This window comes from Dermochelys coriacea, chromosome 19 (genome assembly GCF_009764565.3).
Source record: "Dermochelys coriacea isolate rDerCor1 chromosome 19, rDerCor1.pri.v4, whole genome shotgun sequence".
NCBI lineage: Eukaryota > Metazoa > Chordata > Testudines > Dermochelyidae > Dermochelys > Dermochelys coriacea.
Genome location: NC_050086.2, coordinates 10,781,175 through 10,804,368, shown reverse-complemented (window position 1 = coordinate 10,804,368; position 23,194 = coordinate 10,781,175). Strand labels below are relative to the sequence as shown.

At 61.2% G+C, this 23,194-nt stretch overlaps 1 protein-coding gene across 1 annotated transcript; it reads right to left on the bottom strand.

Moving 5' to 3' along the window:
- Nucleotides 1-69: 69 nt before the first annotated feature.
- On the bottom strand, nt 70-19,049 carry SYTL1 (synaptotagmin like 1). The gene is made up of 15 exons (XM_038377435.2): nt 18,894-19,049; nt 12,418-12,882; nt 10,099-10,247; nt 9,446-9,551; nt 8,722-8,770; nt 7,533-7,578; nt 7,279-7,364; nt 5,506-5,625; nt 4,882-5,048; nt 3,684-3,783; nt 3,094-3,255; nt 2,325-2,403; nt 1,605-1,704; nt 1,028-1,233; nt 70-453 (listed from the first exon to the last, which is right to left on the bottom strand). Exons 2-15 carry the CDS (start codon nt 12,543-12,545, stop codon nt 314-316), a joined length of 1,638 nt encoding a protein of 545 aa, XP_038233363.1. The 5' UTR covers nt 12,546-12,882; nt 18,894-19,049; the 3' UTR covers nt 70-313.
- Nucleotides 19,050-23,194: the final 4,145 nt, after the last annotated feature.

Sequence of the window (23,194 nt, the reverse complement as noted above, 5' to 3'; positions counted from 1 at the left end):
AAGGTGGCGGTGAGCCCCTCCCGGCCTGCTCCCGCCAGCAGCATCAGCCGAAAGCACCAGCCACGTGCACACAGATCTTCCCCCAGCCCGGCGGCTCGCCCAGGCCCCCACAGCTGCAGTGGGGTTTATTTTCTGTACAGTCACACAGGGAGAGGCCAGGCCTGTGTCCCGGCAGCTCAGTTCCTCTCTAGCCAATACGTCCAGGCTCGGCAATTCCCAGCCGGGGGGCAGCTGCCACCTGGCGCGCTGGGCTCGCCGTCCCCCTGAAGCAAGGGCCGGGCGAGGCGTTCAGAGCCAGCACCGGCGCGAGGGGCTAAGTCCGGGGGGTGAGGTTCGTCCGCAGGGGCAGCAGGGCTTCTATCCACTGGTGGGGCTCCACCAGCAGGCTCTCCCAGACCTGCCGCTCCTCCTCCGTGGAGTCCATCCACGCCACCGGGAGCCCGTAGCTGCTTCCTGTGTGACGACAAAGTGGCACCCTCAGGGGCTGGGCGCGGGAGGTTCTGAGACCGCCGTAGCTCCGGGTGGGGAGCAGGGGTCTCTCCCACACACCCCACCCTCCAGCTGGGGCCAGCCCCCTCCATCCTTCCTGTATCCGCTCACAGCCCCCTTCCACTGGGCAGGTACAGACCAAGCTGTGACTGCCTGGGCAGAGAGTCCTAGCCCCGGCCCTGGGTGCGGATACAGCCTGGCGTAATGTGCCCCTAGCAGAGGAATCGAGTCGACCAGGGACCATGGGCACGGCCTAGGTCCAGGGCTGCTGTTCGGGAAATCCCAGAGATGATGAAAGCACGAGGAGGAGGGTTAGGGAAGCAGTAGGGGCTGGTGCTCTGGGACAGCCTCGGGGCAAGGGTGCCACTCGCCACCCCTGGAACGCACACACTGTAGGGCAGAGGGTGCCCATGCCCGTACAGCCTAACCTGGCCCTCTGCAGGTGCCTCCCTGCCCTGGCATGCAGGACCCACGTGCCCGCCCCGCTCCAGGGCCAGGAATGCACCTTGCGTGGCATCACCCACGGGAGCCTGCTCACCTGTGCCCAGGCTGAGCCGGATGCCGCCCAGCTGCTGCTTGGAGAAGGTCTCGTGCTCCCAGATGGTGAACTCGGTGCAGGCCTCGCTCAGGTCCTTGGCCTGGAACCCATCGTACACCATGGTGTGGTTGAACATGGGGCTCAGGCTCCGCTTCACCACCCGTGTCTTCTGGCAGCTCGTCTTGCTGTCGTCGGGCAGGACGTAGCTGGGGGGGGAAGCGCAGCCTGAGGGGGGGGCACGGGGTCGTGACCGGGCAGGAGGGGGCTGCTGGGTGGTTCCCCTGCACAAGAGCCCAGGGCGTGGGGGTGCAGGAAGAAAGCGGGTCCCCTGCTGCTCTGGCCTGTGAACTGCTGAGGCCAGGGGAGAAGGGGGGGGCTGAGAGGTGGCGAGGGGGTGGTGTTAGCGGAGGGGTAGAGGCCCCATACTCTGCAGCAGAGAGCCTGGCACCACCCTGAGCCCAACTGCAGCGTGGCATGGCTACCGGGCACCCCATACCTCCAGCCTGTCTCCTTCCGCTCCAGCCCTGCCTGCCCCCACATGGGCACAACCCTGCTGCCCGCAGCCCCTCACCCTTACCACTGAATGAAGGAGTCCAGGGTGCCGCTCCGGCTGGGAATGAGGCTCTGAGCTGCCTTCACCCAGATGTGCAGCTCCCCAGTGGGAGGGAGCCCAGCCCCTGGAAGAGAGGTGACAGCACAGTGACGGGGGGGTAAGGACGTGTGCAAAGGGGCAGGGGACACAGCACTCCTCTGGGGTCAGGGCAAGGAGAGCGAGCTCCTCTAGCTACCAGGGGGAGGGGTGAGAACCAACTATCCTGGCCGTGGGGGGAGAGGGGAGAGCCAGCTCCACTGGTTTGGGGCCAGGGTGGGGGAGATGACAGCAACTCTGGCCTTGGGGCTGTGGGGGGAGATCCAGCTCCTCCAGCTGGTGTGGGGGAAGGCAGCTCTCTAGCGGGGGGGAGGTGGAGGTCAGCTCCTCCGGTTGCAGGGTGGCACAGAAAGTGCCCTTCCAAAGGTGGCCACATTTTTATTCCTGTGCATGCCTCTGGGGAGGGTGAGGGGGGCTCCTGGGCATGGCACCTGCCCTGCCCCAGGGACAGTCCCATTCCAGCCGGGGCCACTAGCTGCCTACCACGGCAGAGCTGAGTAATCCCCAGCTCAGGGTGTGAGCCGGGCTCCCGCTCAGGGCTGGGCTCAGTAAATAGAGAGGGACCCGGTAGTCACTGGGTTCACAGATCCTACACCTCGGGGGACACTAGCCTGAGGTCCATGCAGGCAAGGGACATGCCAGTCTCACCTTCAGTGCCAGCGGGGATGAACTTTAGCGCGAAGAGCAGCTTGCCCCTGCTGCCGAGAAGGTCGGGCAAGACCCGCATCTGAGGGGGAAGGAGCAGAAGCAGAGTTAGCAGGAGAGGCCTATGGCTGAGAGCCGCAAGACCAGCTGGAGGGGACCCGTGCAACAGGGAAAGACATTGGGCAGCGCCTGTTCTCTGGTCCCAGGGGTGGGGTGTGTGTCTTAATTAAAGCGCATCTGGCTTGGGCCCCAGCAAGGCTCCGGGGGGCTGGCAGCTGGTGGGCTCGGCTCGGCAGGTCACACGCTAATCCCTGGGTCTGAGGGAGGGCAGTGGAGCTAACGGGGTGTGAGCATGGCGGGGGGGGCAGTGGAGCTAACTGGGTGTGAGCACGGCGGGGGGGTGGAGGGCAGTGGAGCTAATGGGGTGTGAGCATGGCGGGGGGGCAGTGGAGCTAACGGGGTGTGAGCACGGCGGGGGGGTGGAGGGCAGTGGAGCTAATGGGGTGTGAGCATGGCGGGGGGGCAGTGGAGCTAACTGGGTGTGAGCACGGCGGGGGGGTGGAGGGCAGTGGAGCTAATGGGGTGTGAGCATGGCGGGGGGGCAGTGGAGCTAACGGGGTGTGAGCACGGCGGGGGAGTGGAGGGCAGTGGAGTTAACGGTGTGAGCACAGCGGGGGGCAGTGGAGCTAACGGGGTGTGAGCACGGTGGGGGGGGAGGGCAGTGGAGGTAACGGGGCAAAGGAGAATCCGGGGCCTGTTGGCCGTCCCTCACCCTGGGCTGCAGGTTGAACCACACTGGGCCCGTGTTGCTCCAGTCCCAGGAGCTGAGCTCGAGCTCGACCTCCCCCATGAAAAGGTTACGCCCCAAGGGCTCGTGGTGCCAGACGGACAGGTTCAGGATCCGGCCCTGGAGCTCCAGCTGCTCGATCTTGTACTGCAGCGTGACGGCGAGAGAGAAGATGCTGGGAACAGCGGTGCCTAGTGGGCAGTGCTAAGGGGCAACCCGGCCCTACACTGCAGCACCCACCTCCCCAGTGCAAAGTAGATGCCCTTTGGGGTGGGGGGGAATGTACCCCTCCCCCCTGCTTCCCAGGCCAACGCTCCACATCATGCAGTCCATGGAAGCTTCACTGCCCAAAGGACCAAGCCTCCAGCAGCTACTGGGGGGGGGGCAGACCCCGACCACTTCCTAAGAGCAACCCCCCTTCCCCAGCCTCCAAGGAGCCGCACCTGCCCCTTGCACTGTTCTCCCCTCAGTGCCTCTTAGCCAGACAGCAGCTCCTGGCCAAGCCCCTCCGGTTTCCCCAGGGGGCAGGGCCCATGCCCTGCCCCAGCCCCCACCCCCACCCCCACCCCGCTTACCTTGAGGGTCTCATTGAAGATGGGGTGCAGGCTCCGCTTTTTGACAGTCGTTTTGCGCTTGCTGTTGGATTTGTCTGGCAGGAGGTAGCTCTTGACATACCTAGAAGCCGGGGGGGGGGGGGGCACATGCTGACCCAGGGCTCCCGGGGAGATGGGGCAGACGCTGACCCAGGCTCCCGGATAGGCATGTACCAGTTCCATCCCAGTGTAGCTCTGGCAGTTAGGGGCAGTTATCCTGGAGCAGCCCCTAATGTGGACACAGGTATGCGGCTAACGGACAGTGTACATCTCGTCCAGCTGGACTGCTCTGTGGGATCGTTACACCGGTAGAACTGTGTCCAGACTATGGGCGTGGCTGTTTTCTCTGGCCCAGCACAGTTAATGGGGGTTGGGGGGGGGGCGCCTTGACATCTGCATCTGGCCATTAGCAGTCTGGACTGGTGGCTTTCTACTGATCTCATTTCACCCACCACTGACATGCAGCCACCTCTCTGCGGCAGCCAGGCAGCTGTTGAACAGCGCCCAGCACAAGCTGCTAGGCCAGGACATGGAGGGGAATCCCTTTGAACACCTGAAACTGCAGGCAGGGGCAGGGGGGGAGGAAGAGAGGGAGGCAGGATGGTGCCTGGCCAGGCTGTTACCTCTCACTCCCCAGGCCTGCTGCCCCCTCCTTGAGTCACTGGTCTGTGCAGCCCCAGAGACGTGCGCCCTGCTGAATTGCCAGCTCCCATGGGTCCTGTAGCCTCAGCGCCCCTGAGCTGTGTGGGCTGCTCAGGCCTGAAGCAGGTTGGGGAAGCCCCAGAGCTAGGAGGGGGTAAAGGGCCCCCCCCAACTCAGGTCTGGGGTCAGGGCAGGCAGCCAGCCCTGCTCGGTGTCTGGGAGTGGGGGGGTTGCAGGCAACAAAGGGCGGGTGGGGCAGAGCAAAGAATCAAGGAGTCCTGATCCTGCAGGGAGCTCTCAGACTAAGGCCACCTAGTTCCTCTGCTGGGGGGCAGGGAGGGGTTCCCCCCGGGGCAGGGCACTCTGACCAACAGGGGCTGTTTGGCTGCCCAGCGCCATGGTGCAGGGGGGTTGGGGGAGGGGTGGCAAGCCCCTGTGACCGTGCCCTCGGTCTGGGCGCTGGCAGGGCCATCTGAGCCCAAGCAGATCAGAACGGGAGGGCCGAGCCTGACGGGCCCTTCCCCACCGCGGCACTCACGGGTCCGATCGCTGCTTCTTGGCCTCGGCCAGGTCCTGGCACTGGATGACCCGGATCTGCAGCTCCTTCTTCCTGGCCTCATACTGCAGGGCGAACTGGATGCAGCCGTGCACCTCCACGTTCCCCACGTCGCTGTCGCTGTACAAGCTCATCATGCTGCCGCTCAGCTGTAGGTGTGTGGGGGGGTGTCAGAACAGGAGGGCAGAATGGGGGCCCCCCCCCGGCAGAGCAGGTGGAATGCAAGTGGAGACAGGAGGCGAGATGCCGAGGGGTGCCCACGCTGGGACCACGTTAACAGCCCCTTGAAACGCGGCAAAATCCTGCATCATGTGACAGGGATGCGGCCTTAAAAATCCCCCTGCCACAGAGCCCGAGGGGCCAAGCCCTGAGCTCACTCCTGACCGACCAGCTGCAGCGACCTTTGCATGGCCAAGGGCCTCTCCAATGGACCAGCAGAGGCCCTGGCATACACCTCAGTAGGCTTCAGAGTACACAGAGGTCCAGTACTCAGCCATCCCGCTCCAACTGCCAACCAATGACTGGTCGGCAACAGCTCTGCCCCAGTTGCCAACAGCCTGCCACCCCAGCCCACCCCTGGTTTTCGTCCCCAGCCCTGGCCTATACCGTGGACGAGCTGAGGCTGGATACAGAGGAGCTCATCAGTTTATTTCCGGGGGCCGCGCTGTTGCTCTTTGGGGGTGACCCGGTACTGGCTTCCTGGCCGTTTTGAAAGGCCCCGTTACTCTGGGGAACACAAAGCAAACCGGCCCCGAGTGAGCTGTGAGCCGGCCATGCCCCTCCCCCCACCAGCCCCAGCCCAGGGACCAGGGCCAAGACAGGGCAATGGCCCAGCCTCCCGACTCCCACACTGCTCCGTGCTGGCTGTTTCAGTAGCCCTCGTGCGTCCTGAGCAGGGGCCACCGGGGCATTACTGACCCCCCAGGGAGAGGGGCCTTCTTGACCCAGCCCGTGCCTGTAGCAGTAGGGCCAAGAGCTGGGTCACTGCAGGGCCGGTTCTTGTTTGGAGCTACACTGAGCTCTTTGCCTGAACGGGCTGCAGCGCCCATGCCAGTACAGACCCAGGCAGGTGTTTTACCCCGGTATCAACCAGCGCCTCCCTGTTTCACTGACGGGGTCATGGGGTGGGGCAGCTGAAAGCTAAGAACAGCTGGCCCGCCTGGCCTAGTGCGCAGTGTTTGTAGGGGAACCGGTCTGAGAGGTATGGGACATGGGGGAGCTCAGGTGTCCCAGCAGCTGAAGTGAAACATGTCACCTGAGACGAGGTGGGGGGTCTTCAGTGTAATTCACTCAACACCAAAAACAATGGACACCCCTGAAGCTGGCCGGGGTCGGACTGTCTGGACCAGGTGCTGGCATTACAGCGACAAAAGGACCTCCCAGGAAAGTCTCTGACTAAGGGACCCCGAGGATAAGAGACAAGGGGCTGGAACTGATACGAGACGAAGAAAGAGCAAAAGTTGGGCTCCGTTAGGAAGGAAACATTCGATATACTCAGGTAAGGTGGCTCCCGGCATTCAGGCCTGGCCGAGTGCTGCACGGTGAGAAACATCTTCTCTGCCAGGACAGGACCTTGCTATGAAGTCCTGGCTCTAGCTTGTGTGTTCGTTTTCCTTTTACCTGTAACCTTGTGCTTCTCAACCCCGAGACCTGTGTTTCTTTGAAGCTGACGCTTCGCTACAGAAACGTCAGTTTGGGTTTGTGCTAGACCTGGCTAAGTGCCTTGTGCAAAGGAGAGCGTTGAACTGAGGTGAAAGCTCTGAACTGGGGTGCACGGCGTCCCTGGAGGCCGCTGATCGGGGTGCACTGTGGGTGTGCAGAAGACAAGGGAGCAGGAGGGATATATTGCCAGCCTGCACAGGGAGAGCCCAGAGCAGAGCACTGGTAGGTACAGACAGGGCTCCCTCTGGCTATAAGCAGGTGGTGATTCACTCCTGACATCTCAGATAGCCCCGAAAAGTGTCACACACACCCCTGCACAGGGACAGATGCAGCATCCCACACACACCCCCACCCCCAGTATGGCACAGGGACATCTGCAACTCACCCCCCACAGCAGCCAGCCTCACAGGTTGTTGTATGAGCTGCATTTAAAATAACTGTTTTGAAGCCATTTTAAGCTGATTTAATGCTCTCTTGTGTGGGTGAGTGCCAGCCCGCTCTGTGCCAATCAGCAAGTTGTTGTAAGACACCTGGTTTTTTTTCACTGCCCCAGTTATGAGGTGGGGAGAATATGTGGGAGGGACCCCAGCCATGACTGGCCCTGTCAGTAAGTGATGCAGGTGGGGATGGAGAGCAGGGACTGGGGCATGAGGATTTCTGTACTGGGGTTTGTCTAGAACATAAAAAGCCCAGGGGCAGCCCCAAGCACCTTCCTACCTGCCCTGTGATGAGGCTGTCTGGGGACGGATCAGTATCTACCTCTTCTTCCTCTGCGTTCAATGGGTAGAACGGGTTGGTGCTCTCTGCGTTAACAAAGAGGAGGTGTTTGGGTTGGTCTGTGGGACACGAGGTCAGAATACCCTGGGGCCCGCAGCCCGCACGCGGGGCACCGGGCTGGGAGACCTATAGGACGGGGACCCTACAACATCCCATTTCCCCATACAATTGCAACAGGCTGCAGGGACATTTACCTGGCTTGCCCATAGCCTCCTGCTTGCTAGACTGACTTGTGTCCTCCTACAGAGACAAGAAAACTGGTTAAAGAAATAGGCCAACTCCACTTATATGGGCTCTTTGGGGAAATACATTCTTATTGGGCTGATCTGCATATGCAAATCACATTAATTACTACCCAAGATCTTCGGACCGTGATGTCGCAGAACTAGAAAATTCACCAAGTAACAATGACAGCAGCAAAAAGCAACACACACTACTTTCAATATTTGTATATTCAAAACAGCTGCCTTGTAAATTTAAATCTGCAGACTGAGGAAGGTTTGCTCTGGAAGTGCAGTTTATACTCTTCAAAGCAGTGGTCCCCAAACTGTTCATGGTCCCCCCTCCCCCCCCACCATCCTTGTCCACATACACACACGCCCAAGACCCAGGGCCAGGCGTGGGGCCGTAGCTTGGTGGGGAAGGGGCACGGACAGGGGTAAGGTGGCTGAGGCTGGGGTTGGCTCTGGGGCTAGGAGCAGAGCCATGGCCAGGCCAGGGTCTGGGGCCCAGGCTGGGCCTGGGGCTCCATCTCTGTGCCCCAGACTCTGGGAACGCGCTGATCCAGATCCGCATCTGAGCCCAGCTCTACTATTAACCCTTTGGGGTCACCCACTGATGGGAAGAATTGTGCTCCCTGGGACTGGCTTCTATTTGATACACTCCAAAGCCCGCTGGAATGCCTCCATGTATCAGATCAATGTCCTTCCCCACCCACTGCCTTTGGGAGCGGTGGGGAAGAAACCAAGGACATTCAGGGCAAAACCCCTTTCCTGCAAAGATAATGGAGACTGGCTAAGGAATGAGAGTCTGAAAAGGGCAAGTCAAGGCACATCCCGCCAATAACAGTAACTCCAGCGGGTTGGACGTCTGCAGACATTTCTGAGCCTGCTTTTCTGGTTAAATGTGCAGCTGCTTATGTTACTTCCACGCAGCCAGGCAGCCCAGCAGCCCGGCTTTTGCATTTCCCAGCCTCTTGCGATTGTAACCAGGCAGCCCCCATGTCACTGCTTCAGCATTTAACACAAAACGAAGGTCCAGACGCCTACACGTGGCCTCGGGCTGCTGGTGAGCGCCTCACTAGACAGGGCCGGGTCTGAACCAGGATGGGGGGCAGTAATTCCTGTGAAGACATCTCTAAATTGCACAACTGGCACAACTGACCTGAGTCTCTATGGGATGGGGCAGCTGATGAGCAGCTTCTTGGGGAAGCCTGCGAGAGGAGAAAACGATTAGTCTTTCTGGACAAGTCTCCAGGCTACGAAGATGTCTGGCTTCCTCCCCCAAGAAGCTTGTGCACCGCCCCGCTCTTCATAGATCCTTCTTCCAAAAGTGGGGCGGCCTCCGGCTGGGGCTATCCGTCCGTCTCTCCCTGCTCCCATTCACTGGCTTCCCACTTATTTATCTCCCCCTCTGTTTCTGCTTCTTTCCCGTATCAGCCCAGCTGTCTGTTTCAACCTCCCTCCTGTCTGCCCCATCCATTTCTCCCTGTCCCCCTAATGGAAGGAAACAGCCAGCTTTACAGACAGGGAGGATGCAAGCAGCAGCAGGCCCCTCGCTAACCCTGCTCCCAGCCGGCCAGTGGAGATTCTCCTTCGCCCACAAAACCCTCCCTGCATCCCATGAATGAGCCACACTCCTCTCCCCGGCACCAGAGTCACCGCCTGCAGCCGTTCCCGCTCGCTACCAGCCTACCAAGGCTGCTCCCATCACGCACACAGCTAAAGGGTGCGTGGCGTCAGGAAACTGATGCCCACAAATGCACACTCCTTCCCTTCACACAACTGGAAAGAGGCATGCAGACACACACACACACCTGCACACACACACACACACACACGATTCATCCTCTCTCCACTTTGGGCCTCTAAGCCAAAAAGCTTCTCACCTGTCCTCAGCATCCGGCACATCAAACGTACCCTCCTCCTCGAATGCTGGCTCACTGATCACCTCCAGGTCCCCCACACTGGCACTGCACTTCAGCCCCCGCTCACCTGCTCACAGGGATCATGGAAATCCAAAGGGACTGAAGCAACATCTCCCCCTCCCTGTCCTGTCCCAGCATCGAATTCCCGGCTCACTGAAATCGGGGCCTCTAGGGCACGACGTCCCCATGGGACAAAGCCGAGTCCCTCGCCAGCCTCTCTGCAAGCTGCAGCCACTAGATGGGGACAGCCCCACACCAGGGCAGGCTGGCACACAACTGGATGCAGCTGTGAGAGTCAGGGCACCTCTGCCATGCTAGCCTGGCAGAGGCTCACGGACATCCAGGCAGCTGACCCTGGGATTTCGGGCTGGGCAGGTCACCATCGGTCAGATGCAGAAGACTTTCTTTGATCCTGGGTGGGCAGGGCCTCCCCCTGTTTTTAGAATTGCAGCAAGGGAGTGCAACACATGATGGGATTGCAGCAAGGCTCCCTGAGGATTTGACCAGCATGCACCAGCTTAGGCAGAGTTCAGTGCTGGGTCCCTCTCCTCCATCAGGCACCCAGCAGAAGCTCTCCTGAGATCCCAGTGGCCAGACCCTCTCCCAGCTCTTACCTTTGGGTTTCTTCTTCCTGCGGATGGAGGCCCGAACGAGATCAGAACCAAAGTGATTGTGCCGGTGCCGCTTGGAGCGGACATCGCAGAACCAGTCCCCGGTCAGGATCTTCAGCTGGGTGGGATCAGAAACAGACTCGCGCAGTTTGCTGGGGGCGAGGAGAAGGGGAATATTTGAGCCAGTTCCCGGAAACATACTCGTCCCATCAGAGCACCCAGGAGGGACTAGCAACCACAGTCCACTGCGGGTGTCCGCCTGCTTCAGATCAGCAGCTGGGCTTCCATTTCCCCCCAACCGTCTGTTTTACCCATCCCCTGTGGGCCAGGAGACATGATCAGCACTCAACGAGGGCTGACCCCCCCACTACAAACACATTAGCTGCCACGGCCAGCCCCGGACTCTCCCCCAAGGTCCCACCCGGCCAGCCAACACGCCCCGTAGGCGAACGGAGCAAACTTCCAGAGGGGGATCAGGCCACAGAGTCTGAGCAGCTTAAAGAAATACAGTAAAGGTAAATCCTTCTGCTTTGCTAAAGCCTTTCCATGGTAAGAATGACACATCCAGCACTGGCATCCGCTTCTATCCCCTGTAACCGAAACCTCAATGCTTATTCCCCTCTACCCCAGTGCTGATCCCCCTGCACCCCAACGCTGATCCCTTCTCTGCCCTAAACCCTGACACTGACACCCCTGCACCCTAATACAGGCACCCCCTGTACCCCAAACCCCAATGCAGATCCCCTTCACCCCAATGCTGATCCCCCTGCACCCGAATGTTGGCACCCCCTGTACCCTAAACCCCAATGTTGATCCCCTGCACCCCAATGCTGATCCCCCACCACCCCAATGCAGATCCCCTCTCTGCCCCAAACCCTGACACTGACACCCCAAAGGTGATCCCCCTAACTCCAATGCTTATCACCCTGCACCCTAATGCTGGTATCCCCATACCCCAAACCCCAATGCTTATCTCCCTGTACCCCAACACTGACAACCCCCTGTACCCCAAACCCCAATGCAGATCCCCTGCACCCCCACCCTGATGCCTCCTGTATCCCAATCCCCAATGCTGACCCTCCTGTGCCCCAAACCATGATGCTGACTCTGCTGTACCCCAAACCATGACATTGATTGCCCCGCACCCCAAACCTGACCACCCCGTGCACCCCAAACTCCTATCACCAAACAACAAAATGGAAAAAAACCAGAAAATTAATCTTAAAAAAACAAACTAACAATTCTCCCCCAAGCAGAGTTTTTAACCTGTAGAGAGAGGAGAGTCAGAGTCTCTAGGAAAGCCCCTAGGGACTTCTATGCCATTGATTTTACATGCTCAGACACCAAGGTGACGGGCAGCAGGATAAAACCTTAAGATCACAAAACCCTGTCTAGACTAGGGCTCCGTCCATCGATGGGAACAAGGTGTCTTTTGAAAGACGTGTTCCCTGATCCCAGCGTGGACCAGGCAGTTGCAGTTTTAACGTGTGTTGGCTGGTCAAAGCGAATCCTAAAAATGAACGTTTGAACCTCGTGAGGACACAGCCAAGGTGCCAAGTGGTGAATAAAGTAGAGGGGCCGAGAATATGCTAGTAAACACGCAGTGATACGTGGCTCCTTCTCCCAGCGAGGGCAGAGCGAAGATACCAGCACAACTGTGCCTCCTCACTGCAGAGAGAGGTGGGTCCTTACAGCCAGAGCGCCAGCTCAGTGCACAATCCGAGTGGCACCAAGGGGCTGCAGATTTTACCTCCCTGGAGCTAGCTGAGGTTAATCCCAGGTGGGGGCCTAGTGTTGCCCTTGACTTGGGAGGCAATGTGGCCTAATGGATAGAGCACCAGACTGGATTTAGCAGACCTGGGTGCTATTCCTGGCTCTGCTGCCGGGTGGCTGTGGGCAAGTCACAGCCCCGCTCCGTGCCTTGGTTTCCCCATCTCTACAAAGGGGGATAATGATGCTGATGTCCTTTGTAAATGGCTTTCAGCTCTGCTGATGAGAGCCAGGTATTATTATTTGACACACCAAGGTAAAGACCCCCTGTGCGTTGGGGCCCCAGGGACACAGGCAGGCTTATGTACAATCCCATCTTTCTGCCATGAGGACCTAGCTCTAACCCACCCGGCTTGACGGCTATGTGGCCGCTCGGCTTCCCGCTGGCTTGGCTCGAGCTTAAGCCAACCGGGGACCCGTTTAAGCCAAAAAGAAATAAGCTGCTCAAACTGGAAAGAAAGCCTCCTCCTGGGGGCCTGCCCCAGCTGAACTAACCCACCGCAGATGCCTGCGCAGACCTGGCGTGCACCCGATAGCATCTCCGGGGCTCACCTGATGCGTCCTTCCTCCAGCACCCTGAGCTGCGAGTCCCTGCTCAGCACCTCCACGATAGCCTCGTGCTCTTCCTCTGTCAAGAAGCTCAGATCCAGCAGCGCATCGGTTTCTATGTCCTGGGCCATGGTGAGGCTGGCTGTGCCCGGGGAGCGGGACTGGTGCTGCCCGGGGCAGAGCCGCACCTCCCCCAGCGGGGCTCTCCTCCCAACACACAGCAAGCCCAGGGACAAGCCGCGAGCTCAGCCCTGGCCCCTCTGTCCCAGCGCCTTCACCCCGTCACTGCCCGCCGCAGAACCAGGGGGATGGCGGGCAGCCGTCCGCTAGAGCCATTTTGCCACTTTGCCAGGGCCCAAAGGTAGCACGGCACGCCCAACGCGGGGGCGGGGAAGCAGGTGGCTGCCCTCAGCTCCGGCCCGAACCGCTGCATGGGCCCACCAGCAGGGCACGCTCCATCTCGACCGCCTGTGGAGACAAGGCCGGAAGAGCTGAGGACCACCCCAGATCCCCTCTTGATGCAGGGGCGTGCGGGGAAGGAAGGGGCCTGGGGACCAGCCACCACCTCCCGAACGGGTCTTGGCTTTTGAGGGACCCTGGCAGCAGAACCGGGCAAACCCAGAAGTCAGACACGCTTAGTCCGGGTCTCCCATGCGCCCACGGCTGGGGTGTGCATGTGCTAACTCCCACAGCCAGCTAATGCCATTCTCCTTTCGCTCGGCTGCCCGCAGCCAGGGAGGGGAAGCTGGAGCTGCAGGGTGTGTCTAGGGCTCCCAGCTCAGGTACAGAGCCTGGCGTCCCTGCCCCCAGCCATCGCTCATCTGCAGCGTCACCCTTGCCCACGCCCCCGGCCCCCATCTCCCCTCCACTAAACGAGTCTCCAGGAGCCCCCGCTGGAGGCAGGTCAATAACAACGTATTGGTCTCGCTGCCGATCAGTGACCTCCCCCTCCCCCTATGCAGAACGCCTTGCTAGCCGGCAAAGCGAGGCGCGAGTTGCCCAGGCAGTCAGCCCACAGGAGGTCCCGGGCACCCGGCCTGGGCTCAGAATGCCCGAGCATCTGTGGCCCAGCCCTCCGACACCGGGGACTCCCCTCGCAAGGGCTTGCCGGGTACGTTGTGGCCAGTCGAAGCCAGGTATGCCCTGAGCTTCGCCAGGCTCACCCTGCACAAGCCCGGCCCTGCGGGGGCAGAAGGGCATGTCCGGCCTGGCCTTCTGACCCCCTGCAGGCACATGGCCCCCTCCTGGGGATGGAGGAGCCTCTGTTAGCGACGTAACCCGTCACCTGCAGGGCAGATCTGCCCACAGCAGAGGCCTTCCTGCCTGATGCAATGCCTTCCCCGCCTCCACCCACCCACACAAACCAGCAACTTCAACGGCCTGCAGCAAACGCCCCAACCAGACATCCGGGTGTCGTAACCGCCCAGCTGCTCCGCTACCCCGCAGGAGGCAACGGGGCAGGCGAATCGGCCGCAAGGCGGAAAGCGCAGCCAGCCCAGCCTCGGCCTCGTCCAGCAGGAGGCGCTGTGGGGAATGGGCTCGAGGTGCTGGCTCCGAGCTAGTTCGGGAGTCTGGCAAAGCAAGAGCTCAGCAGCCCCTGGTCTCCCAGCGGGGACGGACTGTCCAGCCGGCTGCGGTTACAACGAGGGCAGCCGCCGAGCCAGATCTGAAGGAAGGAATAATAATAAAACGTCTGGAATTTCTCAGTCCCCTTCCAGGCGAAGAGCTCATGGCACCTCAGCCATCGGTTAGCAGAGCCTCGCCGGGGGGGGTCTTATTGCAAAGGGGGAAACTGAGGCCCAGAACGGGGCAATAGTTTGCCCCAGAGCAGGAGTGGTGGAGCCAAGAACAGAACCGCGATCTCCTGGGTCACTCACTGTCGCCTTAGCCGCACGGCAGCAGGGTCCCCGCAGCGCTGTCCCCACTCAGCTTTCTCCGGACATTCGCAATACAGAGGATGCGACATGGTGCTGGGCAGGACTCAGGCCTGGAGGAAGGGGGGGTGCAATTCCCACCCTTGTCAGTAGGAGTCGCCCCAGCTTGCACCAGGGTTTTATGTGGCCCAAATGGTAAAACCAAGAATCAGCCCAAGAGTAGCACCCTGAGCCCTGGCCAGCCACATGGGTGAGAGATCCCAGCACCAGGCGACACAGCCAGCCCACTCCTGGGTCCCCACTAAATCCACAAGCCAGACACAGCACAGTAGCCGCTGTCCCTGCCTCTGGGCCAGCCCACTCAACAGTCAGGAGCCAGTCCCCTTCGCAGCCAGCTATGTCTGTGTTTGCCCAGGGTGTTTGCTCCAAGCTAGCTCTGCCCGTGTTAGGGCCGCGCCCTGGGGGGTGATGGCCCGGAGCGTGCCAGTCATCCCCGGGGTTTTCCATGAGGCAGCAGGACGGGGAACCTTTCCTGGCGCATTAAAGTGTCTCGCTGTATCTTTAAGGGCTGGTGCATTCTCCGGTAGCATTGCAGCACAGCGGCATGACACCAGGGAGAGGGACTTTTCAAGGGCACACGGTAGGACTGGGGCTTCCCCCTTTGGGGGCCAGAGGGGCATTGAGTCTCCAAGACCGCCCACGTAGGAGCTAGTTGGTGCCAGGTGCAATGGTGGTTTCTGAGATGGGGACAACTGGCCAGCAGGAACTGGACTGAGCCCCCCCAAACTCATCTTACACAGAGCGCCAAGAGCCAAGCCCTGACTTTGGCCTACCTCCTGGGCTGCAGATGCACTTGGCTGTTGCCACACAGCAAGAGACCTGCGCAGACCTGTCCCTGCAATTTGCGTTGAGAAAGAGCCTGAAATGACAGGATAGAGGGCGGTTGCAACAGAAGCAGCTTGTGGGGGCTAAGGGGCATCGCCCAGTCTGCTGCGTGCCAGGGAGTGGAGCGAAGAGGAAACAAGATTGCATGTCACACTTGGGCAGGAAAGGGGCAGCAACAGAGCCAGGCTCCGAATATGCCCTTGCCAGCGGCCTGGCCTTTGCTCACCCCGCGTGGCCTAGTGGACTGAGCATGAGGCTAGGAGCCAGAAACCCCCAGAGTTCTTTCCCCCACTTGCCGCGTGACCCTTCCCCTCACTGGGCCCATCTAATTGAGGGCCACGGAGAATGGCCTCTGGCCGCCGGTGGAGCAGAGCTAAGCAGGGCTTCGGGGAGGCAGCCCGGGGGCCAGTCAGAGGGCTTGCTTGCTCCGAGGACTCCAGCTGGCTGACGGGATGCTGCCCAGAGCTGCCAATTAGCGCCCCTGGTGTCTACGGTTGGGGGCGGCAAGCCCTGGCTGGCTCCACTGGCACATGCAGTGTAAGCCTGGAACCCAGAGTAGAGGTGGAGGCCAGTTGTGAGCAGGCAGCGTGAGGCCCATGGCAGGCCCCCACAGGCATAGCGCAGACCAGGCGGGTGCCAGGTGTCCAGCTGCTGGTGGAAGGGTACCAGCTACGCCGGGGCGGGGGTTGCACCAGTCAGTCTGGGCTCTGTGCCATCTCCAGTCCTGAGCAGCTGGGATTTAATGGGACAGCCAGCAGGGGAGGGAGATTGGGACCAGTGTAGCACCCCTCCCAGAAGGAAAACATTTGCAGTCAAAGGAGCAACCCTTGTCATGCAGAGCGCGCCAGGCCCGTGGCACCACCAGGGCACTGAAATGCGCCAATGCCAGCACCAAGGCGAGCCCCCCGACAACTTAGTCTGGGCAAGGACAGTTCCTCCTCCTCCAGCCTATGGGGGCTGGGCACTGAGCCAGTACATAGGGAGAAGCAGGGCTGGGATCCAGCCCAAACGAGGAATCCAGTGCAGGATTTGCCTTCCACTGGGCCCCGTGCCAGGCAGGGAGGTGCAGCCTGGGTTGTTCACCTGGCGGGGGCAGGACCAGGGAGCTGGCATTTCCCCCAGGAGCTGTGTGTGGCCCACCTGGGGGTGGGGAGAAGGGACCTCTGGGCAGCCCCAGAATCGCCAGCACGTCCCTGCGGCCCACTACCAGCTGCCAGGCTCTCCCTGCCCCCATGCCCCATACTGCTTGCCTGGGGGCAGGGCAGGGGGTGGACAAGGAAAGCAGGAAGCCAGCAGCAGGTCCCTGCCTGCCGCCTCAACCCTTTGCAGGCCCGGGCTGGATGGCACCGGGAAGCGGGCATGCCAGCTCCATCCTCCCTCCAGTGGTGGGGCAGGAGCAGGGCAGGGGAGAGGCACAACTCCCCCTCCAGCCCCGCTGCCAGGCCGGGGGTCCCCATGGCCGGACCTGAGGCCTCCCTCTCAGAGGGTCATGTCCCCCCCCAGCTCCAGGGCAGAGACCTGGCTTTGATTCCCCTGCCATGCCCCCCGCCCTCTGGGGCTAGCCAGGAGCTGCCCCTCGGGAGTCCCTGCCAGCCCCCCAGGAGTGGGGGCATCTCTGCCTTGCTCTCACCGGAGCCCGTCTGCCCCGTCTCTGAGCACACCATAGGGACCTGGTGCCCGCACTGCCCCCGGGACGAGCCCAGGGTGGAGTCTCCCCTCAGCTCTACACAGGTCCCTCCTGGGCCTTGGGGAGGCCCTGCTCCCACGGGGAATGGTCCATGGAGGCCCCCACAGAACAGGAGCCCGTCTCCACATCCCCTCAACACACAGCACGCAGCCCCTGCCCTCCCCTTGCACTCCCCCTGGCCCCAGACGCACAAGCACCCCCTACCCCTCGCCCCTTGCCCCTCCCTCCTCCCCATCGGCGGAAGCCCCGGACCTGAAGGATTCTGGGTTATATGGAGCCCCCGGGATCGAGCGACCCGGGAGCTGCAGTCCCACAGGTGCCGAGAAGTCAGGGAGAGGGTAGGTCCCCCCTGCATAGAGATCCTGAGACTGGTGAAAGCAAAGCCGACTGCAGAGAAGAGTGGCTGACTCCTGACCCAGCCCACTGCTCCACCTTTTGCCCTTCCAAGACAGAGAAGTTGGGGTCTCTGGGAAGAGACCGAACAAACCAAGGCCTTGCCTGCGCTCTCCGGCCGTCCGGGATTTCATGGCACCTAGAAAGAGGATGGGGAGGCACTGGCCAGCGGGCTTGGCTGAGCCCTGCTCCCCCACCCCAGAGGTGGCTGCATTTCAGCAGTGAATGAAGCAGTTGGGGCGGGAGCTGGGGAGGCCCAGAACACCGGGAGCACCTTCTGGAGGAGGTTCCCGCTGTCTTGTTAATTCCACGCAGCTCTCTGCCTCCATGGGCTGCAAGCCGATCTCCACCTCGGGCAGCATCCTGTTTATTGCCTGCTGCGAACGAAGCCCACGCGCCTCTCCTCCAGAGAGGCCGCCCGCTGGACCAGGGATCAGGATAGAGGCTGAGGTCTGACCATCCCGCTAGAGACGCGCTCACTGCGGTTCTGCTGCCGTGCCCGGCTGGGACGCTGGTGGGTGGCACACACACACACACACTGCGAGTCTGGAGGTGGGGGAAGCCAGCCCCATTTGTTTATGAAAGCGACTCCGTCTAGCGCCCCAAATAAAATCGGCTGAACCAGGGAGCGCCGGCTCTAGTGCTCCTCCACCCACGAACACCTGTGCCCTCGGCCCCGTCGCTGCGCGCAGACACCCTTGGCAAACCGGCGCACGCCCCTCCAGCTCCATGCAAACCCGCTCCCGTCCCTCCAGAGCACTGCACTGCGAGCTGAAACACAAACCGCACCCAGAGCACTTCCCAAGCTTGAACGACTCTCGGCCAGGCACCAGGCTCTCTATGCTTCAGCACTGCAATGCGGCCACCTCTGGGGTGAAACGCAGCAGCTGTTTCATAGCACACCCCACCACTAGGTGCACAGAGATATGCACATCCCTGCTTTCCATCCAGTTCTCTGTGTCTTTGTTTTCCACCCTGACCACTCGCCGTCGCAGGAGTGGGACCGTGGTCTCTGATCCCAGCCAGAGGACAGCACCCACAGCATGGCAGCTACGCTGACTCCTGCACAGATCCAGTCCCCACCGAAGTGGCGCCTTCGGGCCCAGTAAGCCGAGTGCTCCCAACCCCCAGTGACTATGGATCCGCACCCTCCAACTATACCCCAGCCTCTTTGCCTGGGAGAGCAGCACACCTCCTGCTGATGAGACCAGGGGCTGGGGCTCCAGGTAACCTGGCCCCCTGGCAGTGGCACAGCCAGTGCTCCAGGCAGGAAGGAGGAAGATGGGGTGGGAACCCCTGCCATGCTGCAGAAAAGCGGGGCAGTCCCCGGAGCCAGCTCCCCACCCCCCACCCCACACACCACAGATTTCCCAAGAGACCAGCCAGGCATTCGTGTCTGAACAGGACCCAGGAGAGGAAATACCTGCCAGCTGGCACTATGAGGTCAGCTCGAAGCACTGCCTCCCCATACCGACCAGCCACCCCACCGGGACCAGGGGTTCCCCCTCTGCAGGCAAGGGGTGAGGTCCAAGGCCTGCAGAGCATGCAGGAGGGGGTGGCTGCATCGTACCCCTGGAGGATCAGGCTCCCCAAACCCCGCCAATCTTGGCAACAGGTGGAGAGCACAGGAGGTGCGTTACCTGTCCAGGAGGCGTCTAGGCTGGAGGGAGGAGAAGGCGGCCAGGTGAGCTAGGGCCTCGCAGGGACTCTCCAGGGGCCCTGAGCCTCCTCTGGAGGAGTAGAAGTTTGCTCTCTTCCCGTCACCCCCACCCCTGCTGTGTTTGCAAAGCTACACAGCAGCCAACCTAAAGCTGAGTCAACCGCAGAGGGGAGGAAACACTTACCCACAGTGCCGAGAGGAAACTAGGGCCTGGAGCAAGAGCCGCCCGCCGGACTGGACTGGGCGGTGTCAGACGCGAGGGGGGTGGCACAGCCGAAGAGCCCAGCCGTGCACACTGCGGAGTCTCCGCAACCCAGAGAGACCTGGCTGGACCAGGAGCTCATCAAGGCAGGGTCATGGGCCGCCAGCCAGCACGAGGGGGCCTGATCCTGACGGGGAGGCCCTGGGTGTCAGCACCATACAGAGACCCCCCCCCATCCCTTCCCTTCTGAATCGTTGCCCAGCCTCCCCACCAGGCCAGGCCCTGGGGGGCGCTCCCAGTAGCTGGCTGGGGGCACAGGATAGCGTGGTCACTGGGGAAGGAGTAACCCAGCAGCCCCAGGGCTGCTGGGGATAAACCGAGCTGAGCCTGCATCCTGGCTGCCCCCAGATGGGGCATAGCTGACCACCCCACCAGGGAGCCGTTGCCATCCCAGCGTGTGGGTGTGGACGGGAGGTATCTATGAGCCAGCCTCAGCTCAGTTCCACAGGCCATGCCCGCCGGAGCGTCGCTCGCGTCGCCTCGACACGCAGCTGGCCACGGTGCCCCTGGCCCACTGCTCTCTCCCCCTCCGGCTATAGGGGGATGCAGCCCCACTGGTGTCTGCAGCCAGGTCCTTCGCCCCCTCGGCACACCCTGGGGCAGTCCATGGTTGAGGGGTTCAGGAGGAGAGTTCTGCCCACCCTCGGCAGGTGGTTTTGGGGCCCTATTGGAAGCCACAGAACTGAAGACTGTGGCTCCTGTCTCACTGTTTAGAAGGCGAGTACCCCGAGTACCTGGTCCCATGGCAGGGGTCAGGATCCAGAATCCCCTAACCCCAGCGGTCAGCACCTCTCTCCAGGGCCGGATTAATTCTCCTGTGAGTCCAGGGCTATTAGATTTTGTGGGGCCCCTATCTGAGTGGGTGTGGGCTCTGGGAGGGAGTTTGGATGTGGGAGGGGATGTGGGCTCTGGGTGGGAGTTTGGGTGCGGGAGAGGGTGCAGGCTGTAGGCTGCGGCAGGGGGCGGAGGTGCAGGAGGGAGTCAAGGGGTTGGCCCTTACCTCAGGTGGCTCCCAAAACCAACCGGCACACCCCTCTAGATCCTAGACGGGGGAGTCAGGGAGGTCTCTGTGGCATGCCACAGCCCGCAGGCACTGTCCCCACAGCTCCTATTGGCAGCAGTTCCCAGCCAATGGGAGCTGCGGAGTCGGCACTCAGGGCGGGAGCAGCACATGGAGACCCACACACCCCGCCCCCAGGGGCTGCAGGGACCGTGCTGGACGCTTCCAGGAGCGGCGCGGAGCGAGGGCAGGCAGGAAGCCTACCTTAGCCCCGCTGCACTGCCAGCAGTGGCCAGGGCCCCTGGGCTCTTTTAAGTCGCCCAGGCAATTGGGCAATTGTCCCCTTTGCCCCCCATGTCAGAAGGCCTGTTGGAGGGCTCCCCTTTAGCCCAAGGTCCTAGGCTGCAGCCCCTAAAGCCCCTGCGTTAATCTGGCCCTGCCTCTCTCTCTCTAACGGATCCATTAACCGTCTCCAGCAATAGGTCTCCTGCTGGCTTCCACCAGTCTCACAGACAGCTCCTCGCTCCACACAGGGCTGCAGGACACAGACTAGGGCCTGCTCAGATCCTGCATCCTCCCTCTGGGTACCTGCCTCTCCCCCGCCCCGGCTCGTTTTCTGCCACTCGGCCAGGCTGCGAGGGCACAAAGCAGTGGGCACAAACCCACCCAAGCCCTCCCAGGAAGGCCTCGCCCCTTGGGCATTGGGCTCCAGTCCTCTGTGGCCACAAGGGGGCACGCTTGAGCTCTGGTGAAGGCTCCAGCGCCCATGAGGCACGAGCGCCCACCAGCCTGACTGCACCTGAGAGTCTCCAGCCCCGCTCCCTCCCGCGGGCTCTCCTGCTCCATCAGCCGCCCTCCTGCCCTGGCCACTAGGGGAGATGCCAGACAGGGCCAGTGCATCTGGGGACCACTTCCCCGGGGGCGCCTCCACTTCTCAGCAGCCTCTGACAGGAAGGGGGGAGTTTCACTGCTGTGGGGGGGATGAGAGGCCCCTTTTTGAAGGTTGCCGGGGGCACTGCGTGACCCCCCGTCCAGTCCAGCCTGCAGAACCCATCGTCCATTCTGCAGTGCCCTCACAATGACAGATTCTCCCCCCCCACACACACACACACAGTGTGAGCTTCCTCCCAGCAGTGCCCTGGCAATATCTCTCAGGACTCCAGCTGTGTGAACTTCCCCCACACACACACACACTGCCCCCAAAATGCTACCGGGATATTTTCCTGCTCGAGGTCACAGGAAATACCTCTCGGAACAAAAGCACCTCCCTCCCCAATCCCGGCCTTTAAAAGAAAGACCAAGGGGATCAGGTGCATCAGAACCATTTGGGAGCTGTGCAGAATTCTCCTGGCAGTGCCACCTCCGTGCTGGCACCCTTGTGCCAGCATGCAGGTGGTTCCCCCAAAGCGGAGACGCTCACCCAACCTGGGCGAGTCGTCCTCTCGATTTACATGGAGATAACTGGGGAAGAAGGAAGCAGCTGACGTCCCTCTCAGCAGCCGGGCAGTCTGCTCCTAGTGACTAATGGCATTCAGATGCCCAGTACAGCTGGAAAACACCCCGGGGCTTGTGGTGAGGGAGTCTCTGCAAAGAGCTGGTGCCAGGGGCTCACTGCTGCCCTGCGGCAAGGCAGAGAGCTTGGCCGGGGAGGCCCAGGTGCTCCCCACCTCCTGGAAGACATCCAGAGCTTAGTTCTCAAGACAGTCTCCACTGCTCGCTCTTTGCCACCAGGAAAGGGCTGCTGCTTTCCTCCAGAGCTCTCTGCTCCCCCACCAACACCACGAGACACTCCTTGGGCACTGTCCCTTAAGAACCATTCTCCCCCCACTCCACCCACCCATTTTTTCTACCAGCAGTGTCTCAGTCAGGCCTCGAAAGGGGAGTTTTTAAACTGTAGCAACATTCCCCCCCCCCCGCCCCAGTCTCCCAGCGCCTGACAACACCTCCGACTGCTAATCCCAGTCCAGCACAGCCCAGGCAATTTACAGTCGAAAGCCCGCCCTGTCTTGGCTAAGAAACAAGGTGTGCTGGGCCGTGGTAACATCCTAATGTAGACTGGATAGATGTCATTTTCACACCAATTGTTGTTATGTCAAGGGGGAAGCCAACAGGTGTGGAAACTACCAGGCCTTGTCCACACTAGGACGTCACCCTGTGTTAGCTCCCCAGTGGAGAAAACACACTTCTTCCCCCTAGGGTAGACACACCCCGGGAACCAGAGGGCTGAAAGAGATGCCACAAACACACACACGGGTGTATCCACCCTCCACTGCAGCCGCTGTGAATGAGATCACAGGAGGGAGCCCAGGGGGTGGGATTCTGGATTTCTGAGGGCACGAGAAGACGCATCATTTGGCTGTGGGCTGGAGGGAGGCTATGAAACCAGCGGGAGTTTCACGGTGGGACAGAGTAGCGTTGGGGATAGTTGGGGCTTCTGCCTCCACCGCCCTCGGGAGCAGGCAGTGCTGGAGAGCCTGAGACACTTGGCCAGGGGCTGAGGAAAAGGATGGATCGATTCTGTCCAAAGGACGTGGCCACGCTTTGGCCACCCGCTCCTTAACATCCAGCAGCTGCCAACTTGATGGGGTGGTTGTTTGGAACATGGGAATGCAACTTCTGCAGCCGAGAGCCCTTGTAACAAGTCTTAGACCGGCACTTTCTAGAGGGACCTGGCCCCAGGGTGTCTCCATCCCAGGACACCTGAGGCCTGCTGCTCAGAGGGGCTGGGTTCCTGCAGCAACTAGCTGTCTCAAGATGGCCACCAGGAGCTGAGGCACTTTACCCTTCTATCACAATGGGCCATAACCTCTCTGGCTGCAGTTCACCATCCCCCTGCTGCAGACACAGGATAGCAGAGCAAAATGGCAGCCTTTCACGTCCCCTTTGCCCTGCAGGGCAGTGGTGAGTCGGGCTGTCTGTGCCTCAGTTTCCCTAGGCATCCAACAGGATGGAATACTGCACTACAGTGCGTTCCCCCTCAAAGAATCAGCCCCTGCATAAAGCTAACGGGTCATGGTCT

What these genes read in the sequence shown, in the direction of transcription:
- SYTL1 (XM_038377435.2), bottom strand. Translation starts at nt 12,545, where the DNA reads ATGGCCCAGGACATAGAAACCGATGCGCTGCTGGATCTGAGCTTCTTG. An exon ending in CAGGAAGAAGAAACCCAAAG is followed by an intron (nt 9,552 to 10,098) that starts GTAAGAGCTGGG and finishes CCCTGTGAGCAG; the next exon opens with GTGAGCGGGGGCTGAAGTGC. An exon ending in ACAGCCTCATCACAGGGCAG is followed by an intron (nt 5,626 to 7,278) that starts GTAGGAAGGTGC and finishes TGTGTTCCCCAG; the next exon opens with AGTAACGGGGCCTTTCAAAA.